The sequence below is a fragment of the Mus pahari genome, chromosome 6 (assembly GCF_900095145.1).
Source record: "Mus pahari chromosome 6, PAHARI_EIJ_v1.1, whole genome shotgun sequence".
Lineage (NCBI taxonomy): Eukaryota > Metazoa > Chordata > Mammalia > Rodentia > Muridae > Mus > Mus pahari.
The window spans coordinates 70,721,011-70,747,926 of record NC_034595.1 but is presented as its reverse complement, the minus strand read 5'-3'; the positions used below and the strand labels follow the sequence as shown (position 1 = coordinate 70,747,926).

At 38.7% G+C, this 26,916-nt stretch overlaps 1 protein-coding gene across 3 annotated transcripts in view; it reads right to left on the bottom strand.

Annotated features, from left to right (window-relative positions):
• Foxj3 (forkhead box J3) overlaps positions 1–26,916 on the bottom strand; it is an 88,338-nt gene that overhangs the window by 4,481 nt on the left and 56,941 nt on the right. For 2 of the 3 annotated variants that reach the window (XM_029539773.1, XM_029539774.1), the window contains exons 5-10: positions 20,708–20,791; positions 12,028–12,129; positions 5,526–5,654; positions 3,139–3,316; positions 2,237–2,650; positions 887–988 (exon numbers count right to left, since the gene is read on the bottom strand). In XM_029539773.1, the coding sequence (XP_029395633.1) occupies positions 887–988; positions 2,237–2,650; positions 3,139–3,316; positions 5,526–5,654; positions 12,028–12,129; positions 20,708–20,791 (1,009 nt within the window). The remainder of the gene's footprint in view (positions 1–886; positions 989–2,236; positions 2,651–3,138; positions 3,317–5,525; positions 5,655–12,027; positions 12,130–20,707; positions 20,792–26,916) is intronic. The other variant, XM_021200546.1, reaches the window with a different exon arrangement.

Sequence of the window (26,916 nt, the reverse complement as noted above, 5' to 3'; positions counted from 1 at the left end):
GCTTGTTTGAACTTGATGATCTGAATTCAAACCTTAAGAGTCCATAGTAAAAGGACATTAACTGACTCCTTTGAGCTGTATGCATGTGCATGCACACGTATGTCAGCAATCTTCATACACATACCAGACACATACATAATAGAAAAAAAGTTTAAAAGTAAAAGGTGGACAGCAACTGGGAACAACACTTGTGATTGTCCTATGGTCTCAAAATGCAACTCTACTTACAATCACACAAGGGACAAGGCAGGGAGACAGACTATGCCAAACCTGATTCTTTAAACATGGCCATTATTCTAGCAGGATTCTTATATGTAATGGTTTCCTATTATCAATTGCCAATTTATTAGAAATTCTTATGTGTCCTTTAAGAACACTACCATTGGGCTGGAGAGATGGCTCAGCTGTTAAGAGCACTGACTACTCTTCCAAAGGTTCTAAGTTCAATTCCCAGAAACCACATAGTAGCTTATAACCATCTGTAATGGGATCCAATGCCCTCTTCTGTTATGTCTGAAGGCAACTACAATGTATTCATATACATAACTAAATAAATCTTTAAATATTAAAAAAAACCCACACCATTACAAAAACCATGTCTTTAAATAAAATGATGCTTCTACCCTCCCCCCTTCTCTCTCTCTCTGGGGGTGGGGAGGGGGGCAAAACCTTGTTATGTATCTCTGGCTGGAGGAATATTTACTATCTAGTCAATAGCTGGTTCACTCTCGGCAATCCTTCAATCTCAAGCTTACCAAGTGCTAGAAGAGCAGGTGCCTACCAACACACCTGGCAGGGGATAGTGATTTGAACTATAAAGAAAAAGAGTTCCAGGAAAAAAAAAATCATGATAAATTGGTTCTATGTGAAAAGAACCAATCTTTACCTTGGAACTGTGAAAGGTCTACATCTGACCAGTTAACACTGCTGGCAATTCGACAGCTTTCCTTCAGCATATCGAGTGTTGCATACCAATCACTTGAAACACCTAAAAAGTAATGTTGACAATACTGTTAACGCTAGGACAGGTTAGCATTAGGGTTATGGGAATCAAAAGTCAGGTCATGAATCTCAATTTCTACCACCGATTGGCAGTGTGATCTTATGCAAACTGCTTCAGCTCATTGGAGTTATGCTTTTCCTATCTATAAAATGTGCTAAGTTTTACTTGATTTGGGATAACAACAATGTATCTTGGTTGTCTAATACACAATGGTTAAAAAAAAATGTTTCATCCTACCTCACACACATGGGATGTATAATTCACAGGAATGAATTATTATGAGAGCCACTGTTATTACTCCTGATTCCCTAGGGATGCCTTTTCTCTATATGGTGCAAAGAAGCCTAAGCAAGGTGCATCACCAACTGTTTCAATTCCAACTGGACTTTCTTTCCCTGGTACCAAACTTCTATTTCCTCAAAACCACCTAATCTGTCTGTTCATTAACCATTCCATCAGAACGTACAAAGAACAGTTTCTTAAGACTATAATGATATAGATAAGGCATGCTATATCATCTGCTTTGTCCCTGAAAATTTTAATTCTACTTTACAACTTTCTTAAGGCATGTATCTAAAAATTAACTGCAAAATGTTTAGAAAATATTCCATTATGGCAGAAAAATTTCAATTCTATTATAGAATCTACTTATAATTATTACTAGGAAAACAAAACCAACCATTAAAGCCAAATAAAAATTTAAAAAGTATTTTTATGATTTTTAAAATACTCATTCAAATTTTTTTGTTTTACTAAAAGTTAAATCACAGGTTTGAGACGCTCAGACAACCTGCTGAGAAACTCCCCCCCGCCCCCCAAAAAAACCAAAAACCAACCAACCAAAACCCAAAAACAAGTATTTTACTCAAAGTCACAGAGCCATATTGAGGATTCAAATGCAATCCTTTATGGCATAACTTGTGCTATTTCTTTTAAACTCACACAGTGAGTTTGCAAGGCTGCAAACAGATCATGCATTTCATTCTTTCATATCACTAGAAGCAGTGCCTGGGCAGTATGAGAATTTAAAACTATAAGGAAGGCTAAGTTTGCCTATGTCTCTAACGCATTTTAATCAAGGAAATCTTCAGATCACCCAAGGAGTGAATGAAACATAGTAAGAAAAAAATTAAACAAGTAAACAGTGTTTCAGTAGTAAATACTACAGGAGACACAAATAATAAAGGGCAGACCTAATTCACAGTTATTCCAACAAAAGCACAGAAAACTTACCAGAATTACAGGACACCTGTTGAGGGGGTGGTGGTGGCTGATGTGCTAATGTCTGATGCTGATGGTTTGGATGGTGTTGTATGTGCTGATGTGGAGGGGGGTGCTGGGAGTGAGATGGCTGTAGCTGGCTGTGTTGCTGTGGGTGTGGCGCTGGGTGCTGGGGACGCTGTGGGTGCTGTGGTAAACCATGCGGTCTATGAGGTGTATGTGGAGAGGGCTGGGGGTGCATCTGGGGGTGGGACAGTGAGACCTGTGCAACCGAATTACTACTTGTGGCACTGAGGCCACTATGATTGTTGGGCAGGCTGCTTTGGTTGCTGTGTGGGTGAGAGGTCACTGTACTGCTAGGAGAGTGTTGATAGGAACATGAAGTGTGGGACTGTTGGGAAGATTCCGAAGGGATGCTCATTAAACCTGAAAACAGAGTAAGATCATTTATGGTCAGATTCCCTTCTGTCTTAGGACACTTGCAGCAGTGTTACTCACAGAGCAAGGCATATGTAAGGGAATCCACATTCACATATACACATGCAAATTTTTTTAAAGGTGCCATAAACAAACCACAAACTTGGTGCTATTAAACTCCAGTGGTTATCTAATGCCATCAGAACAGAAACAAGGCCCATATATTCAAACACCCTGTGTGCCACAGATGTGGTGTGAGAATTCTTCAGTACAATGCTCCAGAATGCCCTCATACTCAAGTAAAATCTGTATGCAGGTTGATATTAGTTTTTCCTTTGTCACAACATAAATATACACAGCTCAGTAAGTCAAAAGTGGCATAATATAATCCCTCCTAAACCTCATCATAACTTTCTAAAATTAGCAGGTCTAAGAGATGGTCTGTGAAATTAAAACATTCATGTTACCAAAAAAGGACTTTAAAAAAAAAAGCTTACCTTGTTGACTAAGTGACTGCTCAAAAACTGACTTATAAAGACTCCGAAATGAGGCACTGAGATCTTCAAAATTATACTCTGTGAAAAGTAGTTGTTTCTCTCGTTCTGGAAGGTTGTACTGTGGCTGCTGCTGCTGAGGTGTTAATGACTGAGAGACTGGTTCTGGATGGTTGGTGACCTAATAAAAGAAAACAACCAATATAATGGCTCAATATTAGTGCCAACTCTGGAATCCAAGTTAATAACCTTGACCTGTGGGTTTTTCACTCTCTAGCCAGGCACAACCTTTAAGTGTCACAGGGGGGAAAAAAAATCACTGGCATGGAGCTTGAGGAATCACAGCAATCCAATCCAGCCTCCACATGAATAAGAGAAACAATGACTCAAATGAGATAAGACTGGAATCCTCTCGATCTCTTGATCATGATTTCTGTAGACTGCACTATACTATAGTACATACTATACTATCTGCACTGCTTTCATTTATTTGTATCATCTTTATATAAGTTCAAATATCATCAGCAGATATATGACACTGCCCAAAACAACACTATTCATTTTGGGAGGAAAGGATGTTGGCTGAAGGAAACAAGAATGGAAGAGGTAAACAATACAGAAGACAGGGGCTGCAGGCCCTTGGTGGAAGGCCTGCCCATCATGTACAAGGCCCTAAGAACAATCCTAATACCAACTCCTGCCCCATAAAGGAAACCCAACACAATGACTCCTAAATATGTAAAACAAAGGAGATCCTGAACAAAAAAGAATAGACAGGAGCCTTGGGTTATGCAGGTTACACAGAAATACAATCAGCCCCTCAAAAAAATAAGAAGCACCGCACGCATGTAGGTTAATTTTTAAAGGGCATGTCTGTGCTCTGCTTAAGTTGACACGTATGCGATCATGAGGACTGAAGTTTGGATCCCTAGAACCAAAGCAGAGGTGGATGCAGGGGCATACATCTGGAATCCCAGCAGGTCTAAGTCAAGCTGGAGAATGCTGGGAAGCTCAAAGGTCAGCTAGTCTGGCATATGCAGCTCTTAGCAAGAATTATCTTCTATTTTTGAAAACAGCACAGCACAACATAAATGACATTTAGTTTTAAAAAAGACCATTATCTTTTATTTTTGTTTTTGTAGTGCTAGGGATAGAACTCAAGGCCCTGCATATGTCAGGTAAATACTCTGCCACTGAGTTACACCTACAATTCTCCATCACCTGTATTTTTGAAAGAGTTTATCAAAGAGTGATAAACTACCATTTGGCTAGTGTTCTGTAAATTAAGGTCTGTATACTCACTGAAAATTAGTCATTCAAAATGATGCTCATAAGGTACTTGCAGTAACAAGGAACATTTTTTCTTGCTTATTTTTTTTTTTCAAATACCAGTTTCAGGGGACCTAAAGGCTACCACATGCACATCTACAGGCACACATGTGTACAAAATACCCATACACATAAGATAAAAATAAATTTTTAAAACTTTTGTATGAAGGGGTATTGTTCCAGCAGTTGTATGTTGGTGACCTTATACACCGCCACACAAACGGAAAGGGAAGCTCAATGCAGGATGCTGATGGCAGACATGGGATGAACAGTGGTCTTCATCTGCCTTCCTATTTTGTGAGGCAACTGTAAGGTAGCTTCTCATCCATCTCCCCGGCACAGTGAGGCATAGCCTTTCTGTCTTATTCCCAAAATGGCTATTACTAAATGTCATAAAACTGCTCGGCTGCCATATAAAATCTATTCCCCCACTATAGCAAACCATTACTCATGGAGCCTGTCACGTGGATATCTGGTTGATATTGCCATGTGAGATTTGGAGAATTGGCATCATTCTGATCTGGTTTATATTGCACAGTATTATCTATTCAGAATTACATACTTTTAAGTTTTGTGTAGATTTAAAAGTTGGTCTATGTAATAAAATTGCTTAATCACATATAAACTATCCTATGGAACTAGCTCCTCTCCCTCATCATCTGCTAAGAGGTAACAGATGAGTACAAGAATAGGAATATTCACACACCCCTTTGTGGCAAGACTTTGTTTTTCATACTGAATAAAAAAATAAGTTTGCTTTATGGGCTCAATTGATTACTGAGAAATACACATTTCATCTTTCACTTATTCTGTTTACATGTCTGGGCATGCATGTGCCATGACACACATGTGGAGGCCAGAAGATAACTTGCAACAGTCAGTTCTTCCCTGTCACCATATGGATGGTGGGGATGGAGTCCACAGGGCCACTTTATTAGCCCATTTCTACATTTTTTTATAGCCCACTTCTACATTTTTTAAATTGGCATTTCAAGTATGTTTGGTTAAAATTTTATACTAAATGAATATTCAACAAAGAAATGAACTTCATGAGGACTTACCGGTGTGTAACTATGTACACTTCCAACACTGTTCAAATTAACAGACGCCAAACTCTGGTCTGAGAGACTGTTGTTAAGGCTGCTTCGAGGGCTATCACTACCATCCTGGTCAGTGTTGTACAGTGTTACCTGGAATGGGAAATACAGCAGGCCCTCAGTACACAGTTCCTGTAATGGACACGGTTGGAGAACAGCGACTACAACTGAGTTGTTGGCAACACAAGCACCAGTGCCCTTTCCTTCCTTCAGTTTTTGCACCAAATCTATGTCGAATGTTAATTCCTCGTTCACCATGAAACAATTTTCTTACTGCTCCCAATCTAAAATACATGCTTATCTAGAACATAAACTAAATTTAGTGGGTATAATTAGTAAACATTTGATATCAGAAGGTTAAAAAAAAATCTATCATGTGTAGGTTTATATGTGGTTTGTCAAAACATGCATATAAGTGTGCTTCCTTTAAAAATTCATAGGCACCAGTGTCTCTGATACTAAAGACACATACTCATAAACTCATAAAACCAAGGATACATAATTTTTTTAAATTGGCATTATCTGGCATATTGAAAATTATCACATAATTTAACTGATTAATTCATTTAAAATAACCATTAATACAATTACATAGTAAGTAACATTATTCAGTAAACAAGTAAAATGAGCCATGTTCTACATTTTGTAATTCTTGAGGTCTGCCTGACAGCAAACAGCAAGTGTCTCATTAGCTGCTTCCAGAGGCAGTGTCACTGTGTTGCTTAAGCATTAATGAACTTCTCATGAAACTGTGCCTAGTCTTTGATAAATGAAAAAAAAAAAATTGCCAAGTAGCAAGATTATAAAAACTGAAGTTGCAATATATAGTTAGAAAACAAGGCAAATAACTTTTATACTCAGTTAAAATCTACTGTTCTACCTTGTACTTCCAACTGACCATTTATCTACATGTTATGACACCATTTGAAAAATAATGATTTTTTAAGTGATCTTATAAGTGTTGACATATTTCACTATAAATTAAAAACAAACAAACGAACAAAACCTAAACCTGTTACCGTCACCCCAATCTCACCAAAGGCATCTTAGTTGTGGGAAGCTAGCTGACTCACTGTAGTGGACTCTCTTAGAATTCTAGGGTTCTTTTTTTGTTGTTTTTTGTTTGTCGTTTGTTTGTTTGAAGCTCAGATTTTACTACAAGAACCAAATGGTAATGACTATTTACCTTAAGTCCTCAGAGCCTCTGTGGTCATTATGAGAGTATCTGTCAACACTAACTAACTGTCACTTGTTCTCTCCAGGGAAAGCAGTAGCCCATGAACACAGTGGCTTCTAACTCAACAAACACATGCTTTTCTTTGAAACACTATGTTTTGTGTTTTGTCCAGTAATACTAAGCTCTGTGGTAACAATTTCATAAAACTTTTCCCTGCTTTACCAAAGTAAATCTAGTTTTAAGTGGTGGTGAAGAATATAAACAGTGTCAAGTTTCAGTTAATGATGTCTAGCTAATGTTACCCACCAATTTGACACACCAGTGAAAATACAAATTTAAAAACATTAAATATATTATTATGAAGCCAGTTCTGAACTCAACGGAATCCCTACAAATGACTGAGTTACTTAGACATCCACAGCTGACGACACTACCTACACCTCTCTGGTTCCCTACCCCCCCTCCTGCACTGTTCCTCCTCCTAACCATCCATGTAAGCATCCTATCTCACCACATGGAGATCTACCACTACTGCCAGATTTTTCAAATGTTAAAATCATTTATGGTTTCTCTTTCACAAAGCCTTGTTTCCTATTGCATTATCTGCTCTAAATATTATTGCCTTCCCCCTATTAAAAAATATTTTATCTGACTGAAAACATTGTCATCTTTTATGACTTAGATATCAGACCTATCTAAAACTGATTTTTCTACACTGAAGATGATTTTTCCTTTACACTTATTGAAAGCATTGCTGGATTTATTCAGTCTGTCTAGTCTTATGTTAGTACCAGTTTCATTTATAGTAAGCTTTCTCTTGCTTAATATTTAGGAGAAAGATCTCATTTAAATGTGTATATGCAGGGCAGATTGCCTCAGGTGTCAAGTTTAGCAACATTATCCACCTCTTTCTGACAGTGATTCTCAGTGACCTAGAGTTTACCAACTAGGCAAGTAGACTGGCTAGCCACTGAGCCAGAGATCCTCCTTTCTCCACCTCTGCAGAACAAGGGTAACAAATGCACCTCAATTATATCCAGTGTCTTTACAAGGGTTCCAAAATTCATTCAGGCACTTGTCTTTGTGAGCTTCTGTGGTTTAAATATGAAATGTCCCCCACAAACTCACATGTTTAACACTTGGTCTCCAATTGATGAAGCCATTTGGGGAGGTTGCAAGGCCTTCAGGGGTGAACCTTGAGATTCTACAGTGCTGCACTACTTCCTGTTCACTTTCTGCTTTCCGAATGCTGATGCAATATGGCTAGCCCTTGCAGCCATGACATCCCACAGTAGTGAGTGTAAATAAACCATTTCTCCCTTGAATTCATTCTAGTCAGGTACTCTGTCACACAAATGAGCAGTAACTACTACACAGGGCAATTGCCTTTCCAACTGAGCCACCCCCAAAGGCCCATTATCACACACTTCTCAGTTTGTCATTTACCTACATCTCTCCCTCTATTCCTTCTATTTTCCCTCCTTCCCTCCCTCCCTCCCTCCCTCCCTCCCTCCCTCCCTTATCCAAAAGTACATCAGGATTTTGACTAACAAACCACCAGCATCAACAAGAAAAACTGACTTCTTTACAATCATCTTCTGCATAAAGACTGTGTTTCCTTAGTTATGGCTTTATTTTCTGCCCATTATTTCTGGTCTGACTGCTCTTCTCCAGTTACGGGCTGTTCCTACTTGTCTGTCTCCTGGTCCTTCCTGTTGCTCTGAGAGCAGCACTGGGGCTGCAGGTGTGCATGAACATACTCCACTACCGCCTGTGACTTTTTTACCTCATACATTGGGACTTTCTCCTTCTACAGACATGTGGTTTTGTGTCCTTATAAATGTTCACCAGATTCTCATTTGATTGTTATATAAAATACATTCTACTTCATTTCTCCCCCCCCCTTTAAACCACAGTCCTTCTCTGCATTTGTTTTGGTTGTTTCCAAATATTTAAGCCATTAATATTTAACTGAGGCTATTATTTTATGTCTCACAGGCTTTGAAGTCTCTTGTATTTCACTGATTTAAAGTATTTTCTAATTTATATCACGTATCCTTGATCCATGGGAGTAAGTTAGAAGCACACTGCTTAACTTACAAATTACAGAGGAACTTTCTGTTTTTGCTATGACTTCTAATCCTACTTCCATTCTATGGGAAATATAATTTGTATGTTATAACATGCCTGCCAAATACTGATTTTGGTAACTACTCCATGGGCATTCAAAAATATATATTATACAATTGGTGGATATATACAGTACATAATTTAGATTTCCTAATTTGGGTCAAAATTTCCACAACTCTAATGGAATTTTTTTTTATTTGTTATCATGATCTTGATATTCTTGTTCTGAGTTTATCGACATGTTAAACTTTAACATTACAAATAATGATTTGTTCATTTTTTCTTTCAATCCTGTCCATTGAGAGTATTCTATTAGATGTATACAAAGATTGTCACTTCATAATCAATACAAATACCCCTTTATAAAATACAACTTTTCACTTAGGACGAATTTTTTATAAGTACTGCAGAGCTGGATCTTTTCCGCCAATCATTCTAAAACTTTTACCTGTAAGTCAAATATTGCTTGTATTTACATTTCATGCTATTCCTGGTATAACTAGATTTAAAGACTATCTGTTTTGTTTCCTCCCAATTCTTCTTTGTTCCTTCCCTTCTTACTTTTGAGATTTTACCATGTTTCCTTATTACACTGGTATACTGTTTTATTATTTTTAAAAATAATCTGGAGCAGTGATGGTGTGCTCATAAAACATGGAACTTTGATCAGTCATTTGTGGAAAATTATGGCTCCAGATAATCTCTAAATAGAATTTAGCTGTCTTTTAACAAAAATAATTTATCCACCACTCTACAAACAGTTGAAGCTAGTCTATAATGGTCTGTCCTTACAGGACAAATGCCACATATCTAGAACGTGGCAGCCCGCATTATTCACCACAGCTCTCACTGAAGACTGTAAGGTGCAATCTTTGTCCCCTAATTGGAAAGACCGCTAGATTCCGGCTAGTGGTAAGTCTATTTTCTTTATATCTGAGTCCAAGCTCACAGAATTAGGATTTCACAAATGCTTACAAGTGGATTTTGCTTACATCAACGTCAACTTCTGCTATACCTCAGGATCTTTTCTCCTAAGTATTCATTCATTTCATAGTCTCCTCCCTCCGGTTTCTGTAGCTCTCACACACGCCTGTCTCAGGTTCCTTTTCTGTGGCCCCTGTCAGGGTCTGTCAAGTAGGAAATGTCCCAAAGGAAAAATTTATCTTGCCCCATGCATTTGCCTGGTCCCTTAATGACTAGTTGTTTCTGTCTCCATTTCCTCCTTCCTCTTTGGCCCCTCATGTAGATGTGCTAGTGTGTTTATACAGGTTGGGTAGGAGAAAAAAGGCATAATGGTTTGTCTGGTATTAGTTATCTGAAAATAAGATCTAAAAACTGCAGCTCCTAGAACACATCATATGATAGAAAATTTTCAGTTTAGATGCCCATCATTAGAGATGCTATTTAGATGTCTAGGCCCTATTCAAGACAGAATAACAGAACTATTAGGACTTCACCACCAAACTCCATCAGCACTAGGAAACACACAAACACTCCCTTCTCCCTAAGGACAGTGATCATTCCACAGACTGCCACGTGGGAAGAAAAATTATTATATTTCTACTGCCAGTGTCCTTTTCAAACTGAATCTGCTTACATCACAAACAAATTCTTTGACAATCTTTACCTCCCTACAAACAGATCCCATAGGTGCAGCGATGTATACTTTTATATTTACATATGTGCATGGGACAAATGGAAGCAGAAGAAGCACAAAGTGTAGATGGGCTAGAGACAGAAGGCAGAGATTACAGGGACAAGGTGAACCAAGAGTGAAGACTGTGAGCATACACATCAAAGATGCAGTTTCAAGACTCCTGGGCTCCATAGGAAAGGACACCCCCCCAAAGCTCCCAAAGCACATTAGACTTCCGACACAGACTCTCTTGGAGAGAAAAGGCATTTGCACTCCACTGTGTATCTAACCACCAACATCTCCAAAAATACAGAAGACTACCAAATATGATTTTTGGGTGCATTTCTAGACTTGAATATTAAAAAACAGGTGGAGCACCATTACAATGAATTCTAATACATTGCTAGAATTATGGAAATTGTTTGTTTTATTGGATTCTGTTGACTTCTGTGATGATTATTTTTGTCAACTTGACAGAATCTAGAATCACCCATGATTAAATTAACCGCTCCATGGGGAGGACCATTCCTTGGGTGGAGATCCTGGACTATATAAAATGAAGAAATCAAACGGACAAGCACGGACACTCCTCACGCTGTAACTCTGATTTACTGCCAAGATGGTCTGTATTCTTCAACTGTGAGCCAGGATGAGCCCTTCTCTCTCAAGTTACTTGTCAAGAGTACTTTATAAAATGAGCAAGCAAAGAAACAAAGATTCCATAAAATTTAACAACTCTTTTCTTCAACTACATAGTTAAAAACCAATCAAATTTCAAAATGAATTGATAAATGAAAATACTAGCTCAGATATTCTATCAATGGGAACCGGCCAGTTCAAAAATTTAAATTAGTACATAACTTCTCAGTAATCATGTTCCAATTTTCCCCAACAAATATTTTTTCTAATTGTTTTAATTTATTATATCATTATTATGGGGTGGCAGGGGAAATGCTATTAGGGATTGGACGCAAGGCTTACTTTTACATGCTAGGCAAATACTGAGCTACATACATCTAGCTCCTAAAAACACTGTTTTTTGTTTGTTTGTTTGTTTGTTTTTTAATTACATTTAGTTATTTTGTGGAAGAGGCAATCAGGTGAGCACATGGAGGTCAGAAGACAACTTGAAGGAGTTTGTTTTCTCCTTTCACTATGTGGGTCTCACCTTAAAAATTGAATTCTTAAGTTCTCAGGCTTAGCAGCAAGTACTTCTATCTACTGAGTTATCTTGCCAGTCTATACATATTTTCAAGACGAGGTATCACTAAGTTGTCCAGGCTGGCCTTGACCTCATTCTGATGTCCATGTAGCCCCTGAAATTTTGATCCTTCTATCTAACTTCCTTTATAGGACAGCCCCCACCAGAACTGGCATTTGTGCATACACTTCAAAACACTCTAGATTCAAGTCTCAAGCTGTCACATATAGATTGAGCAAATTTATATCATCTTTAAACTTCACCATACATAACAATTGTCATTACTCAAGGACATTTAAAAATGTTTAAAAAGTGGAATTACTTTGTTAGTCACAGTGTTGATTGCCAGAGTTGGAGAGGCACTTCCCGAAATAATACACTCCATTCCCAAAGAATCTGAATCTATGCTATATGGAGTTGAGGCCTAAAATACAAGAACAAAATAAACAATTATTAGCTTGTATATCCAACAATTTGACAGTTTGAAGGGATTTTATCAAATTCTCCAATATCCAGTTTTGTGCTTTTTTTCAAATATGAAAATAAGTAGCTACTTAAAATCCCTTCTGCATTCTTACTACATTCTGGCATGCTACTGACCTAATCCTACCAAGTCTACTGGTACTCCCTTACTACACCTCAGTGAGTCTCATGATAGGGTGGAGCTGGCTCTGACAACTTCCCCACTTCTCCTTTTCAGCAACAGTTATCTACCCATAGCTGACACTAGGGACCACCTTTCCTAAACTTATCTGCAGCTAGCTTGGCCGCGTGACTGTGCCATGGTCAATGGAGTGTTGAGTAATACATGCAGCTTCTGCAGCATTTCTTTGAAGGGAGCTTATTTGTCTACAATCTCCCCTCACACTGTGTAGTGAATACATGTATGGTGGGGATAGTCTTGTTTAGCCTGGACGCTGACTTAGGAAACTATTGGGAAACCCTGGGGAAAGATTAGAAAGAGTCTGAGCATCTAAATGTCTGTGTATCCCTCTGACTTCATCTACCTGGTTCCACCTGAGAAATAGGTATCGCATCTAGGCCTCTATTATATTACTGTTACTGCTTAGATAGAAAAGTGACAAAACAGTATCTTAAATAGTACATCCTATGTACTGTTATAAACATGAGTTTCCAAAACAATACACAAGTATTGTCTAAATTTATAAAGTGTATGTCTCAAAAAACCAAAATAAATAAATAAATAAAATAAAATAAAATACAAAAACATATTAAGAGCCAGTAGCTTTTTCATATTCCAATAATGATTTTGCATGAACTCACGAAAACAACCCAATTCTTAAGAGCTCATACCCCACAATCTGTAAAGACCTATTACCTACATAAGTGAGAACACTGTTAACATGTTCACCCTACCTAAAGCAAGTTATTAATTCAATGCAATACTCACCAAAATACAAAACAGCATTCTTCACAAAATCAGAGGAAAAAACAAACCAACCAACCAAGCAACCCTAAAATTCATATTGAAACCAACCCAACTCTAGATGAACAAAGAAATTCTGAGTAAAAAGCAAAGGCACAGGTATCACAACACCTGGTTTCATTCCATATGACAGAGCCACAGTAACACAAACAGCACAGTACTAACATAAAAACGACACTTACGCCAGTGGACAAGAACAGAGAACCCAGATAGAAATTCACCTACCCTCGGTCCCCATCAGCTTGATAAAAACTAGGATCATCTGGGAAGAAAAAAACCTGTGTTGATAGAACTCCCCAGTAAGGCTGGCCTCCAGGGACTCCTGTGAGCATTCTCTTAGTGACCGATGAAAGGGTCCAGTCCACTTGTAGGCAGTGCCACAATAGGGCATGTGCTCCTGGGTTTCATTTTTTAAGAAGGCCCCTAAGCAAGCTACAGAGAACAAGACAGTGAGCAGCATCCCTCCTCTGTGGTTTCTGCTCGGAGTCCCTGCCCTGGCTTCTCTCAGTGATAGATGTATAAGCCTAATAAATCCTTTCCTCTTCACGTTGCTTTTGGTCATGGTCTTTATCAAAGCAATAGAATGCAAAGTAGGACATATAGCTAAGCAAATGTGTCCAAGTATACCAGGCCAAGTGCAGCTTCTTTAACAAATGGAGCCAGGGAAACTTGATGTCCATATACAGAACACTGAAACTGAAGACCAAGAAATGGCAACCCAGAATGGGTCAAAGCCTTAATGTAACTCCTAAAACTGAAAATTCTAGAAGAAAAACATAGGGAATGTTTCAAGATATAGGCATAATCGATTATTTTCTGTACAGAACTATAGATGCACAGAAAACAAGTAATAATTAAGAAATGAAATGGCATCAAACTAAAGGGCATGACAAGCAGAACAGAGTAATGAGACATCCATTCAACACAAGAGAATATCTTTCAGCTCTCCATCTGATGAGGACTAATATCTAAATACTTAGACCAACTGAAAGGTGGTAAACAGTTTAATAATACAATTCTCAAAGGAAGCCATGAAAAAGCCAGGTGTGATGGTTTATTCCTTTAATCCCAGCACTTGGGAGGCAAAGGTAGGCAAAGGCAGGAGACCTCTGTGAATTCAAGCCAGCCTGGTGTACATAGCAAGCTCTAGGCCAGCCAGAGTACACAATGATACCCTGGTCTCAAAGAAACAAAACAAAAAGAACATATAAAAACAATATTGATATGATTAGACATGAAAAATGGAAATTAAAGATAAAAGAAAATAAAACAATACCACTCAAAATGCTACATACCGAAACATAGAAAACAAAAAATGCTGATAAGATGTAATAATAAAGGAATGCTCATACACTCAGTGGCAACATAAGAAAAGTCACTACAAGAATCAGTAAGAAGTTTCATCAAAGCCGGGCATGGTGGCGCACACCTTTAATCCCAGCACTTGGGGGACAGAGGCAGGCATATTTCTGAGTTGAGGCCAGCCTGGTCTACAAAGTGAGTTCCAGGACAGCCAGGGCTTTACAGAGAAACCCTGTCTTAAAAAAAAAAAAAAAAAATCAAAAAAAAAAATCATCAAAATTTAAATTAGGAGCTGGAGAGTTGACTCAGACATTACAAGCACTTGCTGTCCTTCCATAGGACCTGGGTTTGGTTCCCAGTACCCACATGGCAGTTTACAACTGCTGTCTGTAAGTCTAGGTCCCATACAGGCAAAATACTCATGCACATAAAATAAAAACCTCTTTAAAAAGTACATTCAGAATCATATCACTCAGCACTCTTACTCAGTGGCATGTAACAACGAAGTCTACAGACTCTATTATTTACACATATTTATCAAAGCTATTCTAATAGCTGAGAGATGACCATCAATAATTGTGGATACAGTATGCATATAACTGTGCATATATACATGTATATATTTATAGATATACAAAATGGAGTATCTTTCAATAATGAAGAATGAAATCTTACTTGCAGGAAATGAAGGACATCAGGTTAAGTGAAATAAGGCAGAAGAAAGACAAGTGTAATGTCTAAGCTCATAGTCAACATTCAAATTAGCACAGAACACCAAAATAAATCCACACTAAAAAGTTTGAAACAAAAATACTATAGATGTATACTAACTAAACAAATTAAATGTTTAAAAAAATACTCCAATAAAAAAGCAGCAAATGTCAAATAGAAACAAATGAACTAGATTCAGTGTGGCTTACAAATGCAATAACTTCCAACACAGTTGAGGAAAGAAAAAGAATTGGTTGAAAAAAAAGAAAGAAAGAAAAACTGTCAGAATTTGTAGATGATGTAATTATTCAGAATGTATTCCGGGTCATTTAAACATGGTATTTACAACTAACAAGTTCGTAAGATAGAATGGTAACAGACAAAAATCAACTTTATGCTTGCAAAAGCAACTAGAAAATGTTTAACACTCATTTTATAACAGCACCAGGAAACAATATTAAGGATTAAGTCTAACTAGAAATATAAAAGTCCTTTATGCTGAAAACCAAAATCCCATCTAGCAGAAAAATACCTAATGAGTGCAGAACCATTTTAATAGGATGGAATAAATATCAAGTTATACCATTGCCCAGATTAGTGGTAGCCTGAGTAGAAAAACTTGGAAGTAATGAAAATGTTCATTTAATATCTGTGACAGTTTCACTAATACAGGTATCAAAACATTCCAGTTATAAGGCTATCTGTTAATTGTGTAAAAAAAAAAAAAGCCAAAATTTACCCAGTTGTTAAAATAAGTTTTATGTACATGAAACTTTCCACCATGTACAGAATTTCTGTTCTAAAACCCCTAGATTTTATTTACAATTTTACTTTGAAGGCAACATGCAGTACCTCCAAGTAGTGCACATGGGTATTTTTGCACAGCTGAAAGTGTCTGTTCTTTTCTAAAGCTGAGAAGGAGTGCAGGCTGCATTCCTTCCTCTCTTACTTTAGCCTTTCCTTTAAACACATCCTTACTCTTTCTCAGACTCAACTGACAAACTGAGTAACAAAAAATAACATAACAAACATGGCTAGAGTATCCTCAGAAGAATGCCCTCTTGGGCCAGTGGGATAGCTTACCAGGTTAAAAAATACTTCTCAAACAAACTTGATGACTGACTCAATCCCCAGACTCTGGTGGATGGCCAAAACAAATCCCAAGTTGTCCTCTGACCTCCACACATACACACCACAGTACTTGTGTGCCCTGACTCTAAGTATTCATGCAAAATAAATAAAATGAAATGATTTTTTAAAAGATATCCACATCACACGCTGGTGAGGATGTGAAACAAAGAAAACACTCCTCCACTGCTGGTGGGATACAAACTTGTACAACCACTTTGGAAATCAAATTGGTGGTTTCTCGGAAAAATGAGAATAGTTCTACGTTAAGAGCTAGCTATAAGCAGGGCGTGGTGGCGCACGCCTTTAATCCCAGCACTTGGGAGGCAGAGGTGGGCGGATTTCTGAGTTCGAGGTCAGCCTGGTCTACAAAGTGAGTTCCAGGACAGCCAGGGCTATACAGAGAAACCCTGTCTTGAAAAACCAAAAAGACCCAGCTATACCATTCCAGGGCACATACCCAAAAGATGCCACCCTATACCACAGGGACATTTGCTTAACTATGTTCATAGCAGCTTTTTTTGTAATAGCCAGAAACTGGAAACAACCTAGACGTTCCTCAACGGAATAGATGGAAAAAAATGTAGTACATCTACACAATGGAATACTATTCAGCTATTAAAAACAAAGATGTGAAATTGCAGGCAAATGGATGGAACTTGAGAATATCATCCTGAGTGAGGTAACACAGACCTGGGAAGGCACATATAGTATATATTCACTCATAAGTGGACTTCAGTCATGAAATGTAGGATATCCATACTACAAATCCACAGACCCAAAGAAAATGGGTAATAAGAAGGACTCCAAGGGAGGATGCGTGATGCTCACTCAGAAGGGGAAACAAAACAGTCATCAGAGGTGAATGGGAAGAGGGAACTGGGGAAAGAGAGGATGAGGAGAGGGATGGGGATAATAATGAGGTGTCTGGGGAGTGGGGGCAATAGGGTTAGGAGTAAGAATGGAAATCAGTAGAGGCATCTCTGGGACTAGCTGGAGACCTGGGATGAAGGCTATGAGGGTCACCCTAGATGAGATTCCTTCCCACCAGCAGGGAATAGAGACTGAAGTAGCAACCTCTTGTAGCCAATCAAAACTTCTAGTGGGTACACCAACCCATCCACAAAATCTTCAACCCAAAATTTATCCTGCCTACAGGATACTCAGAGATGAAGATGGAGCAGAGATGGGAGGAATGGCCAACCAATGACTGGCCCAATCTAAGACCCATCCCTAACTGTACATAACCCCTGATTCTATTAATGATATCCTGTTATGCCTATAGATAGAAACCTATCTTAACTGTCTCCTGAGAGGCTACATCCAGCAGTGGATGGAAGCAGACACAGAGATCCAAAGCCAAACATCAAGTGGAGCTCAGGGAGTCTTGTGGAAGAGTGAGGGACAGAATTGACAGAGCCAGAAGGGTCAAGGACACCACAAGAAGACCTAGAGTCAAGGGGTCCCAGAGTCTGAACCAACCAATCAATGAGCATGCAGGGGGCAGGACTTAGTCCTCCCAACCCCCAACATTTGTAGCAGATATGCAGCTTGATCTTCATGTGGATCACCTAACAACGGGAGTGGGGACTGTCTCTGAGTCTGTTGCCTGACATTGGATCTGTTTAAAGTCATAATAACTTCCTGCCCTGAGAAATCTGTGTCTGTATTTTTCATAGGGAAATATTCTTGGGGGCTGGTTGTAAAGTATGTAGTGTTTAGTCGTATATATTGCTTTTTTTCTTTTTGTCTGCTTGGTTGGTTTGCTTTTAGTTTTGGTTTTTCAAGACAGGGTTTCTCTGTGTAGCCCTGGCTGTCCTGGAACTTACTCTGTGGCCCAGACTGGACTTGAACACTGAGATCCATCTGCCTTCTAACTTCTGGGATTAAAGGCATGAACCAACAACTGACTGGCATATGAATTGCTTTTATTGGAAATACTAGTTTACTTTAAAAGTCAACAATCAAGGCTCCAAAATTCAAATTTAATTTTATAGAATTGATGTTTGGCTATAATAAAGCTGCCCACAGCATAAGCTCGTCTGTGGCCATGCTCACATAGCCTTAATTCAAAACTAGTCTGCAGTCCTAATGGTAAGGTTTTTAAAAAAAAAAAAAAAAANAAAAAAAAAAAAAAAAGAAAGAAAGAAAGAAAGAAAGAAAGAAAGAAAGAAAGAAAGAAAGAAAGAAAGAAAGAAAGAAAAACGGACTCTGCCTGCCTGCCTGCCAACTGTGGGGTAAAACAATGCCAATAAGTTTGGCAAGGTAGAGCAGGTCGAGACTGGGAGACCCAAGGGCACACACCTGATGCTTAGGCGACTCCAGCTCTCTGCCAGACTCCTGACTTGGAACACGTGCTATGCTTCCGTGCTTCTCACGTAAAAAAAGAGATGTGACCACAAGTATACCGAAAACAGAGTTCTCTGTGCTAATGAGGTACCTAAAGGCCCAGAGGGCTTAGCCAATAAGCTTCCTTTCCCAGACATACCTCCCTGCAAAAGGTATTTAATCACAGGCCCACTCTGAGAAGTTGGGTATGGTACATTATATATCCATTTTCCACCATGAACCATTGGACTGTCTCTTTTCATCATGATCTTCCATGCCATGGGGAGTCATACAGAATGCCTTTGTTTACAGAGCCACAAATTTAATCTCCCATAGGAGGCCTCTCTGCCCTCCCAGTCACAACAGCCAACAAGCCTGCAACCTGCAAGCCAAGGACAATCATTCCCATGGGTTAGACGTTGTACCCAGTCTAAGGGCCCCCGACTCAGTTCTGTTGTTCTGTGACTACCAGCGGCACCTGGATGTCCCAGAGACTGAGAACCCCAAAGTCCCAGCCTCTTCGCAGGCCCGGGGAGCTCTGAAGATGAGTTCCATCTTCCCACATCTCAGTGCTTCCCTACAGCCCAACACCTGCTGTGGGTAAGCAGGGTGGTGGGGTAAGTGCAGTCAAACTACCCAAGAGGCCATGCCTTGTGGCAGAGTGGACTGGAGTCTCCAGCCTTATCTATATCTCTATCATCTTGGTCCTTTTTTCAAGGCATATATATCAGTAGCAGGCAGGCATATGTCAAAATCTATTTCATCACACATTTACTCCATTTTCTTCACTTTACATCCTTTTTCTCCTGACTTACTCTGCAAACATTTAATATCCATTATATGTGGGAAGATTGCGTCCTGGCTCACTGCCAAGCCCCGTGATTCCCTGCTTGTTTACCAAAAACCTGATTATGTGCACCTCAATGATCACGTGCACCTAAGTCGTCACACACACCTGAGTGATCACGCCCTGTCCGACTGACGCATAGCGTCAATACAGCATGATATTGAGTCACTGGCCTATCAACGTGCACCCTGTCTGCGTTCATGGCTTGTGTACAGAGCGTGCTGAATGCTGATTGGATGATGAAGAGTGATGAGAGACAAGTGCAGAGGGTGGAAGGGGATAAATTGGGCGATCCCCCAGAACTGTGTGTGGGAGGGTGTGCAGCGGGAAGCTGTGGAAGCTGCTCAAACCCTGCCTTGGCGTAAGTGTTGTTTTTGCCCCACCTCTGCAGGACGGAGGTGGGGGGGGGGGTGCCCGACAATTATAGGCTATGTAAAAACAATAATGCTAGAGATATGAGTACTTTGTTTCCCTGTCTTTAAGGGGACATTAGTCTAGAGAAGGAGAACACACAGAAAAAATTTACTATAAAGTGTGTGTGATTTTATAAAGAACTTTATAAAAATTCTACAGCACCACAAGTGCAAACACAAGAAAAGGCTTTTTACTAGGCAGTTGACAGCTGGAGTGAATTTACCAGCACAAGAGGATGTGCAGGGATCTTTACCTGTCATGCTGCAACTGTAGAAAGGGTAAGGAAAAGAGATGAGCAGTAAACACACAGTGGCAGCTGAGGGGTTGACTATACGTATTGAAATATCAACCGAAGATCTTTTTCTCTTTCCTTCTTGGCAATGAGCGTTAGCCGTGGATTCATAGAAACACAGGCACACAGCATGTATACAGAATAACTACTACATGGGTAAAAGAAGAGGAAAGCACCATGCGGACAAGGAAGAAAATCTGATGTCATGAGGAAGAACACTTGTGAAATGGCTGTCATTTAAAATCAATCCTCAGCGTCTGAGGTACAGATTAAAGCTCTGAAGCCTGGAGTGTGGGACTCACACAGCAGGTGTGTCCTAATTAAGTAAAACCTTCAAACAATTCCTAAATTGCCTCCCTTGCTCAAAGTGTGAAGAGCAAACAAAATGGGCTGAAAATTTCTCTGAAAATTCACAAAACTATAAAACGAAATCTTACTTTTCTTGTGATTATATGTCATCTACTGGAAACGAATTTTAAGAGTCTACATTTCTGATATGATCAACACTCAAGAATCATGATAAAGAGCTTTACCCGTTCTACAGATCTTGCCCTCTTCTTTGGCCGAGTAGGCAGCGTGTCTTCCTTCGGATTGGTGTCTATTGCCCAGTAAGAACCCTAAAGATAAAAAACAGATTATGTTAATTGTGTATTACAGTAAACCTTAAAACATTTAAAGAAATATTTATAATTGTGTCTTGAATAGGTATGGGCCCCATAGACTCGTACGTTTGAGTGTTTGACTTATGGAGTGGCACTACTAGGAGGTGTGGTCTTGTTGAGGAAGTTTGTCACTATGGGGGTAGACTTTAAGATCTCCTATGGTCAGGCCTCCATCCAGTATGGAAGGCAACCCTTCAGATCAAGATGTAGAAGAACTCTTGGCTCCTCCAGCACCATGTCTGACATTCCTCTCACCATGATGATAATGGACTGAATCTCTGAAACTCTAAGCCAGCACCAAATAAATGTTTTCCTTTATCTAAGAGTTGCCTTGGTCATGTTGTCTCTTCATAGCAATGAAACCCTAAGACAATAATCTTCTCCAAAACCAAAAAATTTGAAAATGTAACAAAAAGAATGGAATGAAACACAGCTGCTCAGTTGTATTAGATCCAGCCACTGAGCTCTAGGCCTCACCTGACAGGAAAGGTGCCCCACTGCCAGCTACACCTCCAGCCCATTTTGGAAGTTTTTACCTTGAAACGGGATCTTTTTAAGTTACCCAAATGGGCCTCATCCTTGTGGTCCTCCTGTTTTAGCCTCATGAACAGCTAATATTACAGGCATGCACAACTGTGCCAAAACAAACAAAACAACTCTAAACAGAAAAAGGGAGCTCATAGCTGAATTATTAAAGAGACTACTGCCACAGGTCTCAGTCCAAGGGCATTTACCACAAGAGCCAACTATGTTTTTTTAGTAAGTGACCCATTATTACTTTATTGTTTTTATTTTAAAAACTGTGGGGAGAGGGTTGAGTGTGTGGGTGTGCATTCCAAAACACATACATAGTGGCCAGAGCACATCATGTCTCCTCTATTATGCTCTACCTTGCTTGCTTTGAGGTAGACCTATCATTAGGAAGAAACTCTCTGTTCCACAGAAAGAGGTTGGCTGGCGGGGACCACTCCAAATCTGCCTGTCTCCATCCCCCAAAGTGGAGTTACAAGAACACGCAACCATAAACCATATCAGCTTTTTATATGATGGCTGGAATTTGAACTCAGGCCCTCATGCCTGCAGATCAGGCACTACCACCTCCTAGCTATCTCACCTTCCCCTGTAACTTATTCTCAGTAATGGTTAATTATATGAGATTTGCACTGTAACAGTATTTATTTTACAGTTAAAGATATTCTAATCTCTATAGCCTAGGACCTACAAATCTTTCTACTTCATCTTTCAGTGATAAACTACTACATGGAAGAGGGAGTAAAATAAACCCTTTCCTCCACAAGCTGCCTTTGATCACTGTGTTTCAACACAACAATAGAAACTTTAACTTATACACCAGATTTACATATGACTAGCTGAAGCATTATTACTCAAACTCAGCCTTGCATTTGCTATTTATCTTCCTTGGCTGCTTGTTCTGTAACATCAAACAATAAAGAAGAAACACCTCTCCTCTCAAGCTCACACTTTAGCCTTACATGGTGTGTGTGTGTGTGTGTGTGTGTGTGTGTGTGTGTGTGTGTGTGTGTGTGTGAGAGAGAGAGAGAGAGAGGGGGGGGAGAGAGAGAGATGTGTATACCATGGTGTGTGTATGGAGATTAGAGAACAACTCTACAAAGTTAGTTCTTTCCTTCCATCTTTATGTGGCTACCAGGTATGGACCTCATGTTTGAATGGTAAGAACATAACTGCTGAGCCATCCTTTTGCCCCACTCCCTGCATATACTTTGAGACAAGGTGACATGTGCTACCATGTCTAGTTTACAAGGTACTCCCAAAACTTTGTGCACATTAGACAACAATCTACCAAATGAACTATATCTGCAGCCCAAATCAGTTCTGTGGATCCAGTATGTCTCATGTGTCTGCATCTTAACCTCAATGGTGACTGCACAATCTACATTACCCACCCTACCACTAATCAATCCATATTCGACATTCAAACTTACTCTAAACATTAACCAAGGAAAGCCTCAGTTCTTCTTGCCAAACACATGAATTTAGCATTCTCTCTCTCTAACACTTCTGTGCTTTTTACCTGTTTAGACCACTGACTACCCTACACTTCTTATAGTTTTGTCTAGGGTATGACCTCCTTAAGGGCAAAAGTTTCTTTACTCATTTCTGTAATAATCACAGTGCAACATAAGATACAAAACAAGTACTCAAAGTAAACCTAAACTGAAATGGAAAAGAGAAAACAATGTTCAACAAATTAGACCAAAAATACTGGTGTAGAGGTATGACGGCAGGCCGAGATACGCGTGGGCGCCCGAGCTTGGCACGGGTATCATTTTCCAGCCACCACCTCTGCTACTTTTTCAAGTAGTCACTGCTTTTCAGTGAGCCAACTGGATCTGATTTAAATGCAACGAGAACCGTGCCACCTCATTAGAGGCTTACAAGCATGACATTCTAGCCTTGAAAAAACAGAAAAAAAGTGTAGTGATACTTTGGGAATTTTGTTTTCTTTAAAAGCACAGAAATATTGTAAGATTATATTTTCATTCTAATCCCAGGTGTGGGGCTGTGTCACTGTCTGAAGCAACCAACTATGATTTGTCCCCTGCTCTATCAGAGGTGTGGTTCTGCCAGCTGCAGGTTGTGTCCAATACTGTGTGACCTTTGGAATTCTGAGAACTTTTCAGAGCCCTAATAAGCATGGTTGGTAGTTAGGAGGGTTGTTTGTAGCTTGTTAGTAGCCATGCTCAAAGAAACAAAAGAAAGAAACTAGATTCAGAGATCTTTCTCCCCCTCACCTATCTAGTGATAGGGGGTAAAACGGGTGGGGAGTAGGAAAAAAAAAGAACCCACAAAGTAGCAAAGATCAGATACAGTAATGTATTTAACATAGTAGTTTCTATACCCTAAAATCTCACAACTATTAAGCACAATAATTTACATGATTTTATGCATAGTGCTCAGCTAACATTTCAAAATATAAGTAGGAAAAAATTAGAGATGCTTAAACTTAAAATAACAAAAAGTGTTCATAGAAATGATAAGGCCTGTTTTTGTTTCTGGAACACTGTATTAACCTGGGGAAAATGTCCAAACTGTAGATTTCCATATTGTTATAAACATTTGAATAAAAATAAAAAACCAGGCCGGGCGTGGTGGCGCACGCCTTTAATCCCAGCACTCGGGAGGCAGAGGCAGGTGGATTTCTGAGTTCCAGGCCAGCCTGGTCTACAAAGTGAGTTCCAGGACAGCCAGGGCTATACAGAGAAACCCTGTCTCGAAAAACCAAATAAATAAATAAATAAAATAATAAATAAATAAATAAAATAAAAATAAAAATAAAAAACCAGGATGAAGAGATGATCGGGCATTTGTGTGCTTGCAGAGAACCCAAGTTCAGCACCCACATGGTAACTAATAATCATCTGTAACTCCAGTTCTAGAGGCTGACACCCTCAACGTGCACTGCACACATACGCTGCACAAACATACATGGTAGAAAAACACCAATACACACAAAATTTAAAAAGAAAAGGAAAAAAAACTGCAGGTGAGTGGACAAACACTCCTTTAATCACGGAACCCAGGAGACAGGTCAATCTCTTCTGAGTTTCAGGTCAGTCTGGTCTACAAAGTGAGTTCCAGGACAGCCAAGGCTACAAGAACCTCTGTTCCCAACATACAAAAATACTAAAACAAAAAACAAAACTCCAATGTTTTAACACATTTTTTTTACACAAAATACTACTACACACAGACCAACAATGGGGCAAAATCAGTTATAAGTACTTTTACTTGTTGAGACATCTCACCAACCCAAGTTTCATTTTAAAAATCAACTTCCCAAAAATGTTGTTTAACAAAAACATAATGTATCAATATTAAGCAAATAATTCAAAAGTCTTTATAGTATACATACCCTGTAATTAAGGTCAAAATAAAAACAAAACACATCCCATTGCCCTTAAAAACTTCTGTGTAGAGTAGCAAGTGATCTTCCTTTGCCCACTACCTTCATCACACAAAACACACACACACACACACACACACACACACACACACACCACAAGTCCGCTGCCTGTCATTACACACTAGGTTTTGCCTTTTCTAGAACTTTGTATAAATGACTCAATCTATAGGCTACTTTCTACTGAGTAATGTGGGAGAGTCCACCTGTTCCATCTTTGTAACGTACTTTTCTGTTCAGGTTATTTGTGTAGTTTTCTGTGGTTCTAGGCATAATCTTCTGATGAATGGTAATATAGCTCTTTTGTCAGATTTTCAGTGACTTATGTTATAATTTTTCATATATTCTAAATAATGAATCCTTTGTTAGGTGTATGTACTATGAATATCTTCCAGTTAGTGTTTGCATAATGGTATTTTATAAGATCAAAAAAGTTTTACTTCAAAAAAGCCTAGTTTATCAAATTTCTTCAAAGAAAAGACGTAGCCTTTTCCAAGCTATAAGAAATATTTTCTGCAATGTTTTCTTCTAAAAGTTGTATAGTCTCAGTTATACAACTGTTTCACTTGATTTCCAGTAAGTAAGGATCAGCATTTTTTCCACCATGATAAAGACTGCTATTGTATATCAACTGAATACATTAATACCTTTGTCAAAAGTGAGCTGACTAGGCATCAGATCCCATTACAGATGGTTATGAGCCACCAAGTGGTTGCTGGGAAATAAACTGGAAGAGCAGGCAGGGCTCTTAACTGCTTAGCCACTTCTCTCAAGCTACACTTTCTTTTTGTTTTTTTTCACTTGTTTTCCAAATTGTTAGAAATCTCTATATGCTCATAATTATGTAAATGTATTTTACCTAACTATGGAATGGGAAGGCTGCTTTTCTGAGACTGAAACCAGGACCTCATATATGTTCTACCAATACTGAAAAAATATATATGGATGCATATAGTTGTTTTGAAATGTATTTCTCCTAAATTAGCTCATTTGTTTCTTCTACATGATTTAGTAGTAACTGAAATAATTTCAAATTTTACTTTAGTCATACCAAAAATACTTCTCATTTTTCTAAGCAAGCTGACCAGATTATTCTGAGAAACATACCATGCTGATTTCTAACAAACATATTTTAATACTTTTATAGTAGTAGGTTACAGTAAGATCATGTATTGACCCATAATCTTTATTTAAATCCCCAATATAGTCAGACTATGAGTCAATCACAACTTGCAAATGTATCCAAAAAACTAGTATTAGTTTACCATAAATTTTTATTTATAGTTATAAAATTTTAAATGTTATTTTTATAAAAATTTTACAAATAAAGCACAGTAGAAAACCTTGAAAATGTGTGGATGGCCTATTCAGATTAAGAACATTCTTAAGTACAGAAAATAAATTTTTACCAGGAGCTTAAAATGGGAGAAATGGGAAGGAGAAAAAAAAAAAATTAACGGAAACTGTTGTCCTTTTCAAGGTGAGGAAATGGAAATGTCCTAGAGTTCAGCTTTACAAAAATTACTAGGTTATATGATCTAAAACAAACAAAAATGTATATTTGCAAGGGGGTAGGGGTATGCGGGTTCCAATGAGGTGTAGCCTTCTTGGTGGAGGTGTGGACTTGCTGAATGAGGAATTTGAGGTTTCAGAGCAGATCAATATGTAAAACTCTCAGCAACTGCTCCGTTGTCATGCTTGTCTGCTGCCCATCTTGATGATCTTGGACTCACCCTCTAAAACCATATGCAAGCCCCCAATTAAATGCTTTCTTTTGTAAGAATTGCCTTGGTCACGGTCTTCACAGCAATAGACAAGGGAAAAGGAACCAGAGACATCTAATCTAATACTAGTTATGTATGACATAGCCAACTCACTGTCAGAAAACAAAGTACTATTGCCTGGAAGGAATTACTGTCTCCTGATTTCTAGTTGAGCCCTAGCTTTCCTTTAGACTATGCTAGCCAGTAGAGTTTTTCCTAAGAGTTTTATCTTAGTTTATGTGTACCTACTCTTTTTACAGCATAATTATAAAAATAAAAAGGCAAACCTCAGTCTGAGACAATATTTTCACAACATAAATCTACCAAAAGACTTCTATGCAGAACACACACACAGTCTCAGTAATGACAACATT